Genomic DNA, 19,944 nt, shown 5'->3' with positions numbered 1-19,944 from the left:
GGCGGCTGTGACGGGATGATGTGGGATATTAGGGGTAGTAGTCCGGTGGCTCTGGCTGACGGGATGATGTGGGATATTAGGGGTAGTAGTCTGGTGGCTCTGGCTGATGGGATGATGTGGGATATTAAGGGTAGTAGTCTGGTGGCTCTGGCTGATGGGATGATGTGGGATATTAAGGGTAGTAGTCCAATGGCTCTGGCTGACGGGATGATGTGGGATATTAGGGATAGTAGTCCGCTGGCTCTGATGGGATGATGTGGGATATTAGGGATAGTAGTCTGGTGGCTCTGACGGGATGATGAGGGATATTAGTGGTAGTAGTCCGGCGGCTGTGACGGGATGCGGGATGATGTGGGATATTAGTGGTAGTTGTCCGGTGGCTATGGCTGACGGGATGATGTGAGATATTAGGGGTAGTAGTCCGGTGGCTCTGGCCGACTGGATGATGTGGGATATTATGGGTAGTAGTCCGGTAGCTCTTTCTGACAGGATGATGTGGGATATTATAGTGAATGTGGCTATGTGGAGTGGGCGGCTCTACACTCAGCTTTATATATATAGATATAATCATTATAATTTGTTTTTATTATTTTTTACACCTGATCGCTGGTCTCCCGCTGTCACACACAGCGATGCGTGCTGGCCAGCGGGAGACCAGCGACCAAAGAAATGTCCAGAGGTTTCTTGCAGCGATCAGCGATACCGGCAGGGGGGCCGCTCGCTGATCGCTGTCACACACAGCGATCTCGCTGGTGAGATCGCTGTTACGTCACAAAAGTTGTGACTTAGCACCGATCTCGCTACCGAGATTGCTTAGTGAGACGGGGCCTTAATAGGTACAGAAATGCTGCCAAAAATCTGCAATTTCAAAAGCTCACCAAGTACTCATCATTGGATCTTAATCTAAAGGAGCTGAGCCCTGCAGGGAGCCAAGGCTCCAATGTACACAACAAAACAAAACTGCATACCTTAATAAATGCTATATGTTCAATATACTGTACAAACATATACTGTACATCTGTCAGCACACTGTAATTATTGAATGCTACTGAAGGCCCCATTGCACATAATGATGTCCCAGCGATCCGACATGGATGGGATCGCTGGGACATAGTTAGACAGACTCACCAGCGATCAGGACCAGCGAGCAAGCTGGTATGTAGGGTAAACAGCGGGTATCCAAGAGCCACACGGCTCTTAGTTACCCGCTGTTTAACCTAGATACCAGTGTGAACGCTGATATCTAGGTTAAGCAGCGGGTATCAAATAGCCACGCGGCTCTTAGATACCCGCTGTTTACCCTAGATACCAGCGTGCAGCGTCGCTGATTGCTGGTCTCTCGCTGCCACACGCAGCGATGAGTGCTGGCCAGCGGGAGACCAACGATCAAAAAATGGCCCAGGACGATCCTGCACGATCAGCGATACCCGACGGGGGGGGCGGTCGCTGATGGATGTCACACACAGCGAGATCGCTGGAGAGATCGCTGATGCGTCACAAAATATCTAATGCTAGATATGTTAAAAACATAAGGTAAAGAGTTAACATGTTTAGATAAAAAAGTGCAAAAGCCATCCAAAAAAAGCAAAATTATACTACCCTTAAACAATAGATTTATTTTAAAGGGAACCTGCTCCTAAAACTACCAGCAGTTGTGTCTACATAGCTAAATTCCCTGCCTAATAACAGTCCCTGTATTACATTACTCACATAAACAGATCTTTAGAAAAAGTATTTCTAAAGTCTGTTTATGATATGTAAATGAGGGCTTTGATTAGTTGATGGGGTGTTAGGGTCCCCAGACTGGTCACACTGGTCAGACAACTTACCATGCTATCCCACACCTGTGGATTTGATAACATGACTTACAACCGCCAGAGTCATCACCAGCACTATACATACCTAGCACATGTGCACGACTTCTTTTCCTCTCTGCACTGATTGTCTGAAGCCAGGTATACAAGTTTCGGTTTCATTAAGGCGCACTGTGCATGAGTAGAGAGAGGCCGTACTGGGCCGCAGGCCTTAAAAGGGAGGCCGACATGACAGGGTTGAGTGGGAATATAGTGAGCTGGAGTTAGGGATTAGGATGGTACTACGGAGTTAATGTATTTGGATAAGGTGTGGGCTAGTGCTGGGATGAGGGGGAGGCGGGGTCAGAGCTGGAGTAGAGTTATCATTCTAAAGACAGTGACCACCTTATTGTGGCAACCATTTTAGGTTCCCCCACATAGTGACAAGAAGCTGTGGGGTCTCTTCTGTAGAATCTTAAGTATGGATGTGGAAGCAATGCTCCAACAACTGAGGAGTCTGCTGAGGAGTCGCTGGGTGCTAGCTGGATGCAAACTGCCTTCCAAGACTTGCTACAGGGAGCTGTGACTGGGTCACCTCAGGCACTGCAGGATGGACGTCGCAGGAAGCTTATTTTCCGGCATACCTTAGTCTGCAGGTCCCCTTCTCGTTCGGCACCGCATCAGGAGCCCCTACTGGGACCTTCCGGCTCGGGGTGTGAGCTGTAAGCCGGCAGCTCACGTTACGAGAACCGGGAGGAATCTGATTAGGCGGTGGGGCCTGCAACGGAGGACGAGTCGGCCTCCCTCTCTACATCATCACAGAAGGCTTACGGTCCGGGTGCGGCGGACGCCCTGTCCGGGTGGCAGATCCGCTCAGCGTGGTCAGGAGGATACGGTGAGAATGACGGAGGCCTGGTACGCAGGCCCCTCAGCGAGGATACCATCGCGTGCGGCAGCCGGTCGGCACCACCCATTCAGCGGCAGAAGCGGCGCTTCAGCAAGATGGCGGGCAGTGTCAGGCTGGCCCCGGGGGCAAAGAGCAAGGGGGAGCCTGATGGAACATGCAGGCAGCAGCTCGATCACCAGGATGGCGTGAAGCATTAGGACACTGCAACATTTTGGGGACCAGCACGAATCGATTCAACCGGATTCAGGATCTGTGGCTGCTGGGAACACAGCACCCAGGCAGCCAGGTGAGACAGATCATTTTTTCCTTACTGCTAGCCTTTTATGAGTGTTTGTGTTTGAAATTTTGTTTTATTAAGGGGGGCTAGCAGAGGCATAATGTTTATTTTGCATGGGCTACGGAATTTTGTCCGGTTATAGGGATCTGGGATCCATACGGTATTTAGTCAGCAGGGTAGCACCTTCCGCAGCAAGGCTGGGTAGTGCTAAGGATAGGTATTTTTTAAGGCGATATGAGTGGATGAGATGCATACATCCAGTTCGGCACGAAGTGCAGCCTATTAGTGAAGGCAGGAGGCGAGGAGGAAAGAGTGGATGCATTGCTATTAGATGAGTATGCTAAGGGTGAGGTTTGTGTTTCAGGGGACTTTGGGGGTGCACTTGAAACATGGGGCAGGGGACATGATTTGGAAAGGACAATATGTTGAGATATTTTCATTGCTTCAAGTGGAACCTTTTAATTTAGACATGGTGAGGTGAGGATAAAAAGAGGGTTCATTTAATTTGGAGAATCTTCTCTAAAGGGTACAGTTATTCGATATACTAGCTATCGTTATTTACGAAAGGTCCCCGGAGAACTGCTCGGGATTTGTGGTTACATGAATGTGATTGGTGAGGTTTGTTTTTAGGCTAAATATGTTGAGCAGTTTTGACAATAAAAAGCAGGATAAGGGCCCCGGGTAGGCTGGGGCATAGGAAATCGTTTCCTGTATGCAGCGGGACTTTGTAGCGGTCAGGAGACTTGGTGGCAGTGGAGAAAGGGTCGTGTTTATTATTTAAGTAGGTCATGGGGTGGTAAAGAGTTTCATGGGAAGAAAGCAAAGGGGGTAATGATGGAATTGAAAAAAGGGTTGAGGTCATTGTGTCAGGAAGAGAGGCTTCCTAAATAGGTGTCTTAATAAGACGGCAGCCCACGGGTAAGAGAGAGTTTTAGGGATGGTTTTCAGGATTCCTCTTGTTGACGTTAAAATTTGGTTCTCTACCAAAACCTGAAGTGGCTTTGCTTTCTAAACAATTATATAAAGATGTGGCTTTGGGTAAAATGGCTGGACTGTTTAAATAGGCTCTCCTTCAATAATTTGAGGGTTTCAACGATTTGTGTGGTGGTAAATGGAGGGGCCTAGTACATTTAAAGAAATTCATCACAACTCTTTTACGTAAAGGTCATCGGTAACTGAGGGTATCGACCCTCAGTTGGGTTTGGTGTTGTACACTTTTTTGTTGCTGCTATGGATTGGGTACGGTTGCGTTGAAAGGGAACTAGGCCAAAACGGATAGTATGCATTGGTTGGGTTGTTTTTTTTTCTTTTTGGGAATGGGTCTCTTTGTTGATCATTGTCTACTTATGGGGTGCCCCCTTTCATGTTCATATTCTTGTGACGCTTGGTTTGTATTTTGGAATGGTCGCTTACAGAGATGTTTGTTTTCAATTCCTCTATTCATTAATTGCATGAATTTTTGGTCACTGGTTTGGCGCAGGATCCTGATTGTTCATTCTACAACGGACAATGGAGAGCATGGCCAGGAAGTTTCGGCCACTTAAGTGGCCCAAAATACGGTGGGCTCTGTGACAGTATTGAGTTTTTCTTGGGTATCAAATTGATACAATTTGCGTTGGACGGCAGGTCACCGGTTAAAATGATGGTTGACATGAAGGCAGAAGCGAGTCGGGTTAATGATTTGTAGATGGTGATGTTCCGTGAGGCTCAATCTCTACTGGACAAGCTAATTTTGCCTGTAAGATTATGCCATTGGGCAAAGCCTTCTGCCGTCGGCTATCTATGGCGACAGTGTCTACGCATTTGTTTGCCTCAAAAGAGAGTTTTATGATAGCAGGTCCATCTGGATCGCACTGGTGGATTTAGGTCCTTTTGTTGGCTTGATGGGTCAGCATGGTTTCGGTTTGGACATTTCAATTTGGGTGGTCGGTAGAGTCGGGGCAAAAGGTTTGGTTTAGTAATGGTGGTTGGTAGAGTCAGGGCCAAATGTTGGGAGTAATAATGGTCTGGCGTATAATCGGGTTTGGTGTCAGGTATTCCCAATCATTGTGGAACTATCATTGTAAGTTAGTGGAGTTCTTTTCAGGGTGGAAGATTCGGTTTGGTTTCGATTTCAAAGGTTTGGGAGGATAGGCCCCTAAAATTCCTTACCTCCTCCCAAGCGGCCTTTGGGACTGGGTGTTACAGCATTCGGTTTGGTTGGGCCTAATTTGACTTGTGATTATCAGCTGAGGTTGGGCGTGGCGTGAGTTACTCTATTCTATTCTTGAAGCTTTTTCTGGTCCACAGTAGGAGCGAGTTTAACAAGGTGGATGTGTCCGGTGGAGTTCTGGAACTTTCCATCAGGCAATAATGGCAGTAAGGAATTTATTGTCTAGGTCTTTAATGTATATGGACATAATATGTTTAGGCATGTGGTTATTGGGAGAATTGAAGGTCGGCATTGGGAAAAGAGTTGGAGGAGGAGAGCAATTCGGTGTTATTGGTTGGGTATAGTCGGGAGAAGAGTTGGTCTGTTCCTAGATTGAATAAATTAATGTCGGATATAGCTTTTGAATTTTTAAGTTCAGGGGTATTTAGGATTTAGCAACAATCCTTCTGGTCTAAGGGTATGGGATGGAAGTTGGCCGGTGTTTTATCATATATTTACTGATTTTGTCAATCAGCTAGTGGATGTTTGTTCCTCTTCATGGGAGTTACCTCTTTTTCAGGGGGCTTTACTGGCAACCTTATTTTGGGTTTTTTCTTTTCAATTGAGGGAGTTAGTCAGTCCTTCTAGATTTCGGGAAGGAGTGCTGCGGAAATGGGATGCGAATGGGTTTGAGAACAGGGGGACAACATTTATTCGTACCTCCAAAACGGATGTCGAAGGCAAAGATTGCAAAGTAATGTTGTTTAAAGTGGTTGGTTCTCCTTATATGTCCAGTGGATTTATAGGAAGAGAAATCTTTCTGTGTATAATTGGTACGTTTGGTGCCCTGTTATTGGTACATAAAAAACGGTTCGTTGCTGTCACATTTCCAAAAAAAACGATGTCGTAGACAAAGGTTGCAAGGTAAGGGTGTTTGATGTGGTTAGTTAAGTGGATTTATATGAAGAGTTCTTTCTGTGGATAATGGGCGCATTGGGTGCCCTGTTATTGATACATAAGGATGGCTATTTTCTGTCACATTTTCAATTTGAGGCAATAAAAAGAGGTGTTTGGACTAGGAAGTTATCCTTTTTGAGGATTACAATGGGCATTAACTTCTGATGGGAGCAGCCATGGAGACAGTCAGGTGAGGCTTAGGCTAGGAAGTGACGAAGAGGATCGGTTGTTGGGAGTCTGTGAGGTTCTAACAGTACGTTGGTCCAGCGTTGATTTTGTTTAAGTATGGATAACTGCGCTGGTGCATTATGGGACGTTCATTTGTCTTCTGGGCAGCATTATGGGCAGCGGTCTGCCTAGATAGTTGGCAGCTTGGGTGCCAAGGAATCTAGCGGTCTCACGGTGGATCAGAAGGCGGGGGGATGGTTTGGAAACAGTTACGCTCCGAATTTCAAAGATTTGTTTGCTTGAGCCCAAGCTTCAGATGTACTGGCAATTCTTCTGGGAAAGACTGGTTTTTGGAAAAGGCCCTACAGGGATGTGATTAAGGATATGAAGTTGATATGTTGCAGCTATGGCTATGTCTCCTAGGTTTTGGTGGTTGGGTATGATATCGTTTTCGGAAAGGTGTGGCATGGAGCGAGGTCTGTTCAGTGAGTGAACAAATCTGGGATCAAGGTGAATAAAGCAGTGTCCTGTCTTTCATGGCAAGGAATGGGGAGGTTGTGGTGCGCCACACGGAGTTGGAATTTAGTAAATGGGGAATTTTGGAAGAGGAGCAAGATCCGCCTAAACAGGGTCGGTTTGGATACGTGGCATTTGGTGGAACCAGAGGACATTGGCTCTGAAATGTGGAGGGACATAAATGTTTGAGGGATCAAAACATTTATGTTGGTGGCATGGGGGGAGGTCCTCAAATTTGGTGGTGCTGGTAAATAGCGGTTCAGGGGGGGGATCTCAAGAGGTCCTGGACTCCCCCTGGGTGGATTCAAGTGGACCGGTAATTGAATTATCCCGCGGAAGGGATTAAAGTGGACCCGTGCTTAATGGTAATGGAAACTGGCCAGGTGGGTTGATATGTGTCTCTGAGCTGGTGCTTAACGGCTAGAGGTAAGACTCGACCTGGGGACCAAGTTGGGAATATCAAATCTGAGTTTTATGGTTTGGGGCTTCGAGGACCACCCCTTCTGGGACGTTGTGTTTAAAATGTTATGTTATATGTTTAATAAAAGGCTGCTGTGGCCAATTTATCCAAATACCTCTGGAGTGTTTATTTTATTGGGGTATGAATCGATGGGGTTGGATGGCCAATAAGAGTTTTAAATTACTAGATACGGAAGCTCACATGACTCATGAATACCCATTTGTCAAGAGAGGCCGTACTGGGCCGCAGGCCTTAAAAGGGAGGCCGACATGACAGAGTTGAGTGGGAATATAGTGAGCTGGAGTTAGGGATTAGGATGGTACTACGGAGTTAATGTATTTGGATAAGGTGGGGGCTAGTGCTGGGATGAGGGGGAGGCGGGGTCAGAGCTGGAGTACGAGTTATCATTCTAAAGACGATGACCATCTTAGTGGGGCAACCATTTTAGGTTCCCCCACAAAGTGACAAGAAGCTCCCACCCACCCTCCCTTAATTGGATTTTTGGTTAGGTAATCGCTTTGGGGTTAATCTTGTGTTAATAGGTTTCCTTTTCTTGTATGGATATGGGCGGTATTTAGGGGTTGGGGTTATAATTTGTTTGTAAGTCTGTATAATTACTTGTCACGGCAGTGTGGCGTGGGGGGGAGGTCCTCGAAGTTAGTGGTGCTGGTAAATAGCGGTTCAGGGGGGGGATCTCAAGAGGTCCTGGACTCCCCCCTGGGTGGATTCAAGTGGACCGGTAATTGAATTATCCCGCGGAAGGGATTAAAGTGGACCCGTGCTTAATGGTAATGGAAACTGGCCAGGTGGGTTGATATGTGTCTCTGAGCTGGTGCTTAACGGCTAGAGGCAAGACTCAACCTGGGGACCAAGTTGGGAATATCAAATCTGAGTTTTATGGTTTGGGGCTTCGAGGACCACCCCTTCTGGGACGTTGTGTTTAAAATGTTATGTTTAATAAAAGGCTGCTGTGGCCAATTTATCCAAATACCTCTGGAGTGTTTATTTTATTGGGGTATGAATCGATGGAGTTGGATGGCCAATAAGAGTTTTAAATTACTAGGTACGGAAGCTCACATGACTCACAAATACCCATTTGTCAAGCGAGTCAGTAACCAGGGTGAAGGGGACGTGGTCAGTCAGTGTGAGGTAAAATGGGTTCCGTGGCAATGGAAGCGGTCTACGCTGATGAGGTACAGACCGCAAATGCTGAGAGGGGAATGACAGACAGCGGCGTGAAGAGAAAAGGCGGCATAGTGAGGGACTCACTGGAACAGGTGGGTGCACAGTGGAGAGTGCAACCGACGGAGCATCGCAGCTCTGACATCCAGAGATACACACGTCGGGCAGAGCATTGCAACAGAGCCCTTCAGATGACGGCTGCTCAAAGAGACACATGCAGAGGAATCCTGCGAGAGCTCTATTCTTTTGCTCTGCAGATATATGGACTAGGGGCTCAGCGGGCAAAACCGGAGACCGCCTGCTGCCACCAGAAGTAGGATCATGTGCTGGGCGAGGACGCCAGCAGACACCACACCGACCACCGCTAGCATCCTGCTACCCACGGGACCTTCAGCGAGTGACAGGCTGCGGAGCCACAATAAGTGAACTGTTAACCAGAGACTGTTAGTTAAACGACTGTTAGTTAAACAATCGTTTATTCTGTTTAGTTTTGTACCCTTTTTCCCTGCTATCTCCCTGCACGGAGTTCCCTACTGTTGATTAATTAAATATAGTTATCTACTGCTCTGCAACATTTATGTTACTGCATCCCAGCACCTGCACATTACATTTGGTGTAGTTGGCAGGATGCAGTCCAGGGATACAGATGCTGCAGACCAGTCCACTATGGGTGCCCCCTGGTCCAGTTTGCCATTGGGCAATGCTTAGTAATCTCTCGAAGTTCATGGGAGAAAGCATGATGATGTGGGACTGGATTGAATGGGTCAGGAGCTTGCTGCAAATGCACCCAATGGCCCCTGTGTTACAGGCGGAGATAGTTTTAATGGCACTAGACAAGGAGGCCCGGTGTTCTGTGATTTTCCGCTATTCACATTAGCGGGATACATTTGAAAAATTTGTCCTGGTTTTGGAAGAGATGCACAGGGACCCCACTAACAATGGAGAGTTGCACATGCATTTGTTTGGTCGCGTCCAGCGAGAAGAGGAGACGGTGATGTAATATATCAATTGCAGGAGGTACATGCGCACATTACAAAAAGGGAAGATGTGGGAATCATGGGAGTGGAGCCTCCTGATAGAATTTTGTGGGATCAATTTGTGTTGGGTTTTAGGGATGCACTGTTGAAACAGGCATTGCGAGAACGCTTGTGCGCTAGCCCACGCATGACCTTCTTACAGATGGGGGCAGAGGCACACATAAGAGAGCAGGAGCAGGGGGTGACAGTCCTGGCAAGGATGGTCTGCAGCCCTGAAATACCTACTCCACTTGCAGCAGAGCCAGAGTGGGCCTAAGAGATACAGAAGGAGATACAAGAGATGCGGAGAGAATGGCCCAGTCTAAGGAGAGACCCTGTTCCTGCTCAAGTGCCACCGAGGGAAGATTCCTCAATCTGAGACAGAAATGTTACAGGATCTCGACTTTCTACCAAGCCTCCTCAGGGAGTAAGACCTCTTGGTGCTGAAGGGGGACTAACGTGTTTCAATTGTAGTAAGGCTGGACATTACGCTCGAGGCTGTGCGAACCGGAGACAGCCCCCACCAAGGCAGCCGTTAAACTTGTAAGCTCCGCAGCCCGGAGCCAGGAAGATGGAAGAAGGGGGAAGGAAGTCACGAAAATATAGTTTCTGCAAGTCTCAGTCTGGGCCGAAGTGAATGGGCGAGCTGTTCACTGCTTGATCGACACCGGGTCACAAGTGACTACTCTGCCGGAAGCCTACTTCAGACAATACTTTCCAGAGGTCTCGAGGCCAGAGTGGGGACCAGTAATAAGACTAACAGCGGCCAATCAGTTGCCCATTCTGGTCGCAGGAGTGCTGTGGAAGGAGATTAAAGTATGCGGGAAGGATGTAGGCCACAAGGGGGTCATGTTGTTCACAGGAGAAGCGGGTCATGGACCCGTAATGACTCTGGGGATGAGCGTGCTGACGGAGAAGGGACAACTACTGATTAGTGAGCCGCAGGGACCTTTTTTGAACCAATGGAGTCCACGAACCCTCCTAACGGAAGGTTTTTCAGAAGCTAATCCAAGCAGCTCAAGCCCAGTAAATGTCGGAAGACGGAAGAGTCTTGGGAAAGGTGATGGTACTGGCCGCTGCAAAGATTACTTTACTGCCCGGCCAAACAATGCTCACATTGCCAGTGTGAGCTTGTACTCCTCTGGAGGGGGTGGAGGTGCAGATCGAGCCAGCAGCGATGGACCAAATACCCCCTGGATTGCTCGTCGCTCGAACACTAGCCACAGTTCAAGACGGCAACCGTGTAGTGTGGTGTATCAACCTGGGGACTGTCAGCATCACTCTTTTACCAAAAAGAGAGATGGCCCAGATCCTAGGCATGCCGAAGAAGCTAATGCCACCCAAAATAGTACAACTGGCCGTTGTGCGAGGGGATCCCTACACTCTAACAGTTACAGCCACATCATAGTCTCCACCTGGCAGCCAGAAAGAAGGTCGAAAATTTTTAAAGCGGATGCGGGCAGAATTGATGGGACTGTAACCTCAACAAGTGCAGCAAGTAGAGGATGTACTGGAGCGCTATCAGGAAGTTTTGCCTGCCATGAAGATGACTTCGGTTGCACTCAGACCGTCGCTCACGAAATTCCTACCAGGAGTGCCGCACCAATCAGAGAAAGATATTGCGAAATACCCCCTCAGATGTACAAAGAGGTAAAGGAGATGCTGACTCATATGATGCAAAGTGGAGTAATACAAGAGAGTCAGAGTCTGTGGGCGGCTCTCATTGTGCTAGTCTGAAAAAAAAAGACGGGACTCGGTGGTTCTATGTCAATTATAGGTGCCTGCACTGTGCATGACTCTTATCCGTTACCCCGAATTGAGGAGTCCCTCTCTGCCCTGGGATGGGCAAAGTATTTTTCCACACTCGATCTGGCCAGCTGGTACTGGCAGGTGCTAATGACAGAATATGACCGGTCAAAAACGGCATTTGTACTGCCCATGGTTTGAGTTTAGTCGCATGCTCTTTGGTCTGACTAATGCTCCAAGGGCGTTCCAGCATTTAATGGAGTGATGTTTAGGAGATTTGAATTTTGAGGCTACTTTGATCTACCTTGATTACATCATCATCTATGACTAGAACAAGTGTTGAGCCGGTTACAGAATCATGGCCTGAGGTGAAGCCACAGAAATGTCATCTTTTCCATGAGAAAATTGAGTATTTAAAGCATATGGTGTCAAGTGACGGAATAAGACCTGCACAAGAGAAATTAGTGGCTGTGCAAGAATGGCCCACTCCTAAGACGGTGAAAAATGTACAGGCTTTCCTAGGGCTTACTGGCTATTACCAGCTATTTGTGAAAAACTTCACCCATATAGCGAACCCCTTGCTGCAACTGCTGAAGGGAGTGTCGGCCGGCTCGAAGAGCCGGACTATCCAGTGGGGAGCCCGGCAAGAAGAAGCCTTTCGAGCCTTGAAAATGGCCATCACCAAAGCTCCCATACTTGCTTTTCACAGCCTTTCATCCTTCACACCACTGATGGGAGTCTACATGGCCTGGGAGCAGTCCTGTCGCAGGTACAAAGAGAAAAAGAGCGGGTGATAGCCTACATGAGCTGGTCCCTGCATGATTCAGAGCAAAATCCAGACAATTATAGCTCCCTCAATTTGGAGCTGCTGAACCTGGTAAGGGCCATGACTGAGAAGTTTGTGGAGTACTTATCCGGATCAGAGGTTCTGGTAAGAACGGACAACAACCCCTTAGCCCACCACGAGAATGCAAAGCGAGGGGCCCTGGAGCAACGATGGGTGGCCCGCCTGGCGATGTCTCGGTATAAGATTGTCTACTGGGCCAAGGCCAAGAATACGTATGCTGACTCCATCTCCATGGTAACAAACGAACATTCTGGCCGTGACCGAGAAGAGAAGCTTGAGGCGGAGGAGATTCCTGGATTCCGAAACCTGTCTACCTCGTGGGTGGTGACGCAGGGACAGAGTCTGAAGATCAGATACTGGAGCTGTCCCGAGATGACTGGATACAACTCCAACAGATGGACAAGGAAACAGCACATCTGCGACAGTGGGTGGCATTGAAGTAACTTCCTAGTGGGAGGGAGAGGAATGCGCTGTCCTCAGGCACCCTGCGGATTCTAGGACAATGGGAACGCGTCTGCTTGAGAGATGGATTGTTATATCGGAAGGTGCAGCTGTTGTGAGAAGAGGTAGTCACTTGGCAAGTAGTGCTCCCATAGAAGTCGATCAAGATGGTAGCCACCGAGGCTCATGAGCGAGAGGCTCACTTCGGTGCAGAGAAAACGTTGCAGTGGCTACATAGATTGGTGTATCACCCATTACTGAGGAATGCGGTGGAAGATGCGTGCCAACAATGCAGAAGCTGTGAGCTGGCTAAACCCCCAGAACAGTGGGCTCCAACACAGACCATTGAGACCTCCGCCCCTTTGGAAGTCTTGCTGATTGACTACCTGACTGTAGGACTAGCGCATCTTGGCTACAAACATTGTATGGTGATGATGAACCACTTCACCAAATTTACTGTGGTAACTCCAACTAGAGATAAGACCGCCGAATCAGCTGAACAGGCTATCTTTTGAGATTTTATCCACGTGTACGGCTGCCCGAATCCAGTCTGATCAAGGCGCCTGCTTCCAGGGGAGAGTTATGGAATAACTACACCGCTTGTACCAAATTGGGAAGTCCCGAACTACTCCCTATCACCCTCAAGGGAATGGGGCCTGTGAGCGCTTCAATGGAACATTAATTCAGATGTTATGCACTGATGAAGAAGACCGGAAGATACGGTGGCCTGAGTTTGTGGCAGAGCTGGTGTGGGTGCACAACAACCGAATGCACAGAACAACCAGGTTCACGCCGTACACCTTGTTGTTTAGGCGAAAAGGAGGAGAGATTACAGAGCTGGAACTGGACCTGAAGGAAGACTACCCACGGACGGAGGTGTCCGCTTGGATTAAGGAACATCGGCACTGATTGCAGACTCTCCATCGACTGGTGCAAACGAAGTTTCAGAAAGTTAAGCACCATGAAGCACCACCTATTCGCGGGACAACTCTAAGCCCTGGGGACTGAGTCTTGGTCTGGAAAAAGCTGCCCCGGGGAAAACTGGAAAGCCGGTGGGAGCGGACTTCACACCGAGTGACACGATGGGTTGGTCCCGATGGTCCAGTGTACGAAGTTCAGCCTGAACAGGAGGAAGGAGCACCCACTCGAGTAGTCCATCGTAACATATTGTGGCCCTGCTTTCTCCAAGAACCCAAAAAAAGAGGAGTGTTGTCAAAAGCCAGGGAGGTGCTACCAGCTCCGGTCCCTGAGTTTGATGAAGAAGAGGGAGTGTTAGCTTCGTGCCCAAGCCTCAATGATATGCCGCCTACCCCTCCGGAGAGATGAGCTCCGAGTCGCCCATACTGGAAATTGCTAAAGCACCAGGTCAAAGCATCTCTTTACCATCCACAAGTCAGCCAGAACTACGTCGATCAGAGTGGACCACTGCTGGAGTGCCTCCCACCCGTTATAAGCAAGATCAATTTATCTGGCAAAGAATTATCCAAGAAGTTGAGAAGTGCAAACGACTGGTGAAGGAGCTCTCGCCCACGGAATGGCGAGCTAAAAGAAGGTGGGGATGTAGAAGGGAAGACCGGGCTGTCAGAGCTGCTGAAGCTCTGGGTCCAGAACTGCTGGGGCCGAACCTACTGTTCCTTGGAGGAATGAGATTGCAGCCGGAGCTAATCAGTAACCAGGGTGAAGGGGGTGTGGCCAGTCAGTGTGAGGTAAAATGGATTGTGTGGCAAACGGAAGCAGTCTTCCCGCCAGAACGCCGATGAGGTACAGACCGCAAACGCTGAGAGGGGAGCGACAAGCCATGGCGCAAAGAGAAAGGGCAGCATAGTGAGAGACTCACGGAAACTGGCGGGTGCACAGTGGAGCGTGGGACCGACAGACCATCGCAGCTCTGACATCCAGAGATGCGTATGTCAGCGGCTGCTCAAAGAGACACGTGCCAAGAGGAATCCTGTGGAGAGCTCTATTCTTTTGGTCTGCAGATATATGGACTAGGCGCTCAGCGGGTAAAACCGGAGACCGCCCGCTGCCGCCAGAAGTAGGACCATGTGCTGGGCGAGGATGTCAGCAAACACAACACCGACCGCTGCCAGCATCCTGCTACCCATGGGACCTTCAGCGAGTGACAGGCTGTAGTGCCACAATACGTGAACTGTTAACCAGAGACTGTTAGTTAACCAATTGTTTATTCTGTTTAGTTTTGTACCTTGCTATCCTGCTATCTCCCTGCGTAGTGTTCCCTTCTGTTTATTAATTAAATATAGTTAACCACTGCTCTGCAACATTTATGTTACTGCATCCCAGCACCTGTGTATTATACATGATCGGAAGTGAAGAAGGCTTTCGATAATATGCAATGCATCTCTCTGAAACTGGAACGCATACACTCAGCTTCAACACATCAATGCAGTGAGGGAAAGAAGCCGTACACATGTGCTAGGTATGTACAGTGCTAGCGATGACTCTTGTGCTTGTAAATAAAGTTATCAAGTCCACAGGGGCGTGATAACATGGTAAGTGGGTCGACTGATCTGGGGACACTAATGCCCCAAAGTCAAAGGCTTCTATTACATATCATAAGCGTACTTTAGAAATACTATTTCTAAAGATCTGTTTATGTGTGTAATGTAATAAAGGGACCGTTAGGCAGGGAATTTAGCTATGTAGAAAACTGCTGGTGGTTCTGGGAGCACGGATGGACCTGACAGGTTCCCTTTAAAGTTTTTAGGCAGGCCTTCAATTGTTACCTTCAGTTGTGGGTCTGAGTACTGTCTCATTCTGTGATCTCATTTTCTTATAACATTCAGCCTCCTGCTCGAGAACCTGAAGGACCAGTTCACATTCGGGATGTGTACAGCTGACCTAATGAAGACAGAAAGCACAGGTAATCTGAATTCAACAAAAATAGTATGCTTCTAGTGTAAAGAGATGGACATACTGCCCACGTTCCCCCTTGAAGAACACATGTATTGTTGTATAGTATAATGTAAACAGTGATATGCGATAATAATGAGAGTAGAGAAAGTTGGAGTTAATGATTTGAGACTGTGTTTGAAAATGCTCCATATTGTGAAGGAAACGTTCATAAAGTTGTTTACCTGCTTCCTACTGTACATAATTTCTTCTACCAACACAGTGGATTGCGGGCCCTAGTTTCATTAGAGTTTCCTCTACCTCCTACACCAGTTACTGCACCACCTCCTACTCCTCTTCTTCCATCTCCGAATTGTCATCCTTATTAAACTCAACTTGGAAGAACTGCAGCACAGACAGACTATTCTGAAACTATGTTTGTTTAGGTGACCACCAGGCAAACCGTCACCGAGTTGTTGAAAGAACAGACAAGACTGATTTGTGGCTCTCACTACTGAACCTACAACTAAGCATGGTCGTGTGTGATAATGGCCGTAACCTGATGGCGGCTCTGCAGCTTAGCAAGTTCACACACATACCATACCTGGCTCACATGCTCAATTTATTGGTACCCTGATTTGCCAGAGCTACTTTTAAAGGTACTTTACAAGTGCGCCTATTTCCGCAAGTCAGCTACAAATGCCGCCGGTCTGGCAGTGCTGCAGCAGCGCTTGCAAATGCCAGCTCACTGACTGGAATGCAACAGGAAGAGGCGCTGGAACTCCACATTAAATATTTTGTCAAGGCTTTGTGAGCAACAGAGGTCAGTAGTTGAATACCAGCTACAACATGCCCGTCGGTATTCCAGTTAGCCTCTGCACATAATTATTGATGAGTGGATTGGCCCAGACTTCTCAACCCCACTGGGCACCGTTACACATGCGGCACTCATTCAAAATTTTTGTCTTCCAAGTTGTATTGCAGTCCATCCTTCTAATTTTTGCAGCCCTTGCATACCCTTTATGTGTCTAGGAGTCCCAGTACCTAACAATTATAACATAATGTGTATGAGGCCCTCCTTTATGTCCAATACAGGGTGTATCAGAGTCCATCTTGCTTTTTAATTTTTGGCAGTTCTTCCATTATCTGCATAGGCTTTGTGAGTTTCAGAGTCCCTCCTTCATAAATTAAACAGGATGTGTCTGACCATGTCACATACTTCAAATGCCCAGATAAGGTAGTAAAATGTTAAAATTACTTTTACCGGTGACTACCAGTGATTGTAGTTTTATTTCCCCCTCTATTATGTCATCTGCTGTAGTCATAAACAATAGCGAAATACGGTGAGAGGTTGAAGGAGACCTTTTTTATTTCTCTTTTTAAGTTTGCCTAGTATACAAGTTATTAAGGAAACATGTGGCCTCTGTTCACACGGGATGCATTCTAGTTGGCTCTGGGCAGCCCCCCTATATGGTGTTACTAAGAGGTTGTGAACCAGAAGCCCTGCATTCCCTGTGTGAACACTGCCACATGTGGATTCTTCTGCACTGGTGTACCACACGGCCAATCCCTGATTGTAGGCTGGCTGTTTCATTTGGTATTTATGCACCTGTGCAACTGCCATTTTACTTGGGTCTGCTGCACCCTGTATTAGTGCAGATGCATTTAGGCCTGTCTGGTTTGTATCTGAAGTCATTAAACAGGAAAGAATGTTTCCTAACATTTTTTACCGTAAAATCCATTTTATCCGGTTTTGTATGTTTCATTGTCAGTTCGTAAAAGTTGCGTAATACTCTGGCAACATTGTTCTAAGTAGTAACCTGGGAGTCAAAGATGTGTCCAGGTGTCTTCCCCATGCTGTTGCCATTCCATTTGAGCACTGATTCCATCCATTTTAGCGATTTTCCTGACCCCCAGATCTCCTGTCGGGATCTTCTGGAAAAAAGCTTGAGTTTCCCATAGACTTCCATAATACTCGTTACTTGAGTCAAGTCTGTGCATCTAACCTGCTCAATTCGAGTACTGAGCACTCGGGCATTTTAATGCTCGATCACCACTAGTGCCATGATATCCAAATGCTATGTTATCTGAGTCAATTAAACCTTTGTTAGATCTATATGACACGGATCTGTAACTAACTACCAATGGTTGCCCATGAAGAGAAGATCCCATTGAAGTTAACAATCCAAAGTTTATTATTATTATTAGAATGTATTGTTATAGCGCCATTTATTCCATGGCGCTTTACATGTGAGGAGGGGTATACATAAAAACAAGTACAATAATCTTAAACAATACAAGTCATAACTGGTACAGGAGGAGAGAGGACCCTGCCCGCGAGGGCTCACAATCTTCAAGGGATGGGTGATAATACAGTAGGCGAGGGTAGAGCTGGTCGTGCAGCGGTTTGGTCGATCGGTGGTTACTGCAGGTTATAGGCTTGTCGGAAGAGGTGGGTCTTCAGGCTCTTTTTGAAGGTTTCGATGGTAGGTGAGAGTCTGATATGTTGTGGTAGAGAGTTCCAGAGTAGGGGTGATGCGCGAGAGAAATCTTGTATGCGATTGTGGGAAGAGGAGATAAGAGGGGAGTAGAGAAGGAGATCTTGTGAGGATCGGAGGTTGCGTGCAGGAAAGTACCGGGAGACGAGGTCACAGATGTATGGAGGAGACAAGTTGTGGATGGCTTTGTATGTCATGGTTAGGGTTTTGTAATGGAGTCTCTGGGCAATTGGGAGCCAGTGAAGGGATTGACAGAGGGATACCCACCTTTTTTAATTTTTTTTTATATTGTGTCCCCTCCACCCCAAATTTTTATTTAGTTCTTACTTTTTCTTCTGACCTCACTAGTTGCTTAAGCGTATAGTGGTCTGTCCATTTATACATAAAGTAAGGTTCTCACATTCTAGTCAATACTCCTAACCTGAATGCAAAAGGCTATATGCAACCATGAGGCCAGACAATGAACTTTAAAAGGAATAATCTGCTTCCAGCTCATGGCTTCACATGACAACTAGGAGATTTGAGGCTTGGACATCCAAGATCTAATTAAAAAAAATATACAGAGAGCCTCCAAACAACCTCGAAAACTTCACACACTAGCTGTTCTAATAATGACTGTATATGTAGAGTCCAAGACCTCCAGTCATTTGTTGTAATCTGCACAGAAATCTGCCAGCACGTCTTCAGTCGCCCTGCAGCACCACTGTAGGAGAAATTAAACACTACATGATGCCTATTTAATTTAATGGGCTGTCTATGTAAAGCATGGACAAGTCAAGTCCATCCTTTTTCATCTAAATGTTAGAGGTCCCAAATGATTGACAGCGCCTATATTAATCAGGTTGACTGGTAAAGAAAACCCATTTGAACCCAATATGAAAATATTGTATTATGTGGGAATACCCACCTTTTTTAATTTTTTTTTATATTGTGTCCCCTCCACCCCAAATTTTTATTTAGTTCTTACTTTTTCTTCTGACCTCACTAGTTGCTTAAGCGTATAGTGGTCTGTCCATTTATACATAAAGTAAGGTTCTCACATTCTAGTCAATACTCCTAACCTGAATGCAAAAGGCTATATGCAACCATGAGGCCAGACAATGAACTTTAAAAGGAATAATCTGCTTCCAGCTCATGGCTTTACATGACAACTAGGAGATTTGAGGCTTGGACATCCAAGATCTAATTAAAAAAAATATACAGAGAGCCTCCAAACCACCTCCAAAACTTCACACACTAGCTGTTCTAATAATGACTGTATATGTAGAGTCCAAGACCTCCAGTCATTTGTTGTAATCTGCACAGAAATCTGCCAGCACGTCTTCAGTCGCCCTGCAGCACCACCGTAGGAGAAATTAAACACTACATGATGCCTATTTAATTTAATGGGCTGTCTATGTAAAGCATGGACAAGTCAAGTCCATCCTTTTTCATCTAAATGTTAGAGGTCCCAAATGATTGACAGCGCCTATATTAATCAGGTTGACTGGTAAAGAAAACCCATTTGAACCCAATATGAAAATATTGTATTATAGAATGCTGACCTAATTAAGGTGAAGAAAATCAAACACTTTTTTTGGCATATAAGATGCGGCCACCGCCATCAGGGGCTTACCTACAGCATTCTGTAATGCTGTAGATAAGCCCCCGATGTAACCTGAAAGATAAGAAAAACGAGTTATATTATACTCACCCGGGGGTCCGGTCCGGCACCTCCCATCTTCTAGTGCACAGGCGCCGGACCTCTCTGACCTTTCCCGGCGCCTGCGCACTGCAGTACTCTGCTCTGCCCTCAACACGGCAGAGTAGTAGGCCTGCGCCGGAGCCATGATGGGAGGCAAAGAAGACGACATCATTGCTAAAAGATGGAAGGCGCTGGACCTGGACCGGACCGTCTCCCCCCCTAGTGAGTATAATATAACTTGTTTTTCTTATCTTTCAGGTTACATCGGGGGCTTATCTACAGCATTACAGAATGCGCCTATACAGATAAGCCCTTGATGGCGGTGGCCGCATCTTATATGCCAAAAAATAGGTGACAAATTCCCTTTAACTGGGAACCTTTCTATTAAAGAGGGATTGTCAAACGTATACATTCCTTCATATGACCACACAGCATTTCTTCTTAATTATGCCAGATGTAAATTGAGTAGGC

General features: G+C 46.9%; 1 protein-coding gene across 1 annotated transcript in view; it reads right to left on the bottom strand.

Moving 5' to 3' along the window:
* The window catches only part of LOC141086566 (vasoactive intestinal polypeptide receptor 1-like), a 422,518-nt gene that overhangs the window by 367,172 nt on the left and 35,402 nt on the right, over positions 1 to 19,944 (bottom strand). Inside the window, exon 2 of the mRNA XM_073572713.1 lies at positions 15,186 to 15,300. Coding sequence (XP_073428814.1) covers positions 15,186 to 15,300 — 115 coding nt within the window. The remainder of the gene's footprint in view (positions 1 to 15,185; positions 15,301 to 19,944) is intronic.

Source organism: Dendrobates tinctorius, unplaced genomic scaffold, assembly GCF_039654945.1.
Source record: "Dendrobates tinctorius isolate UK_male_01 unplaced genomic scaffold, ASM3965494v1 ptg000032l, whole genome shotgun sequence".
NCBI classification, from domain to species: Eukaryota; Metazoa; Chordata; class Amphibia; order Anura; family Dendrobatidae; genus Dendrobates; species Dendrobates tinctorius.
The sequence above is the reverse complement of the archived record's forward strand: the minus strand, read 5'-3'. Positions and strand labels throughout refer to the sequence as shown.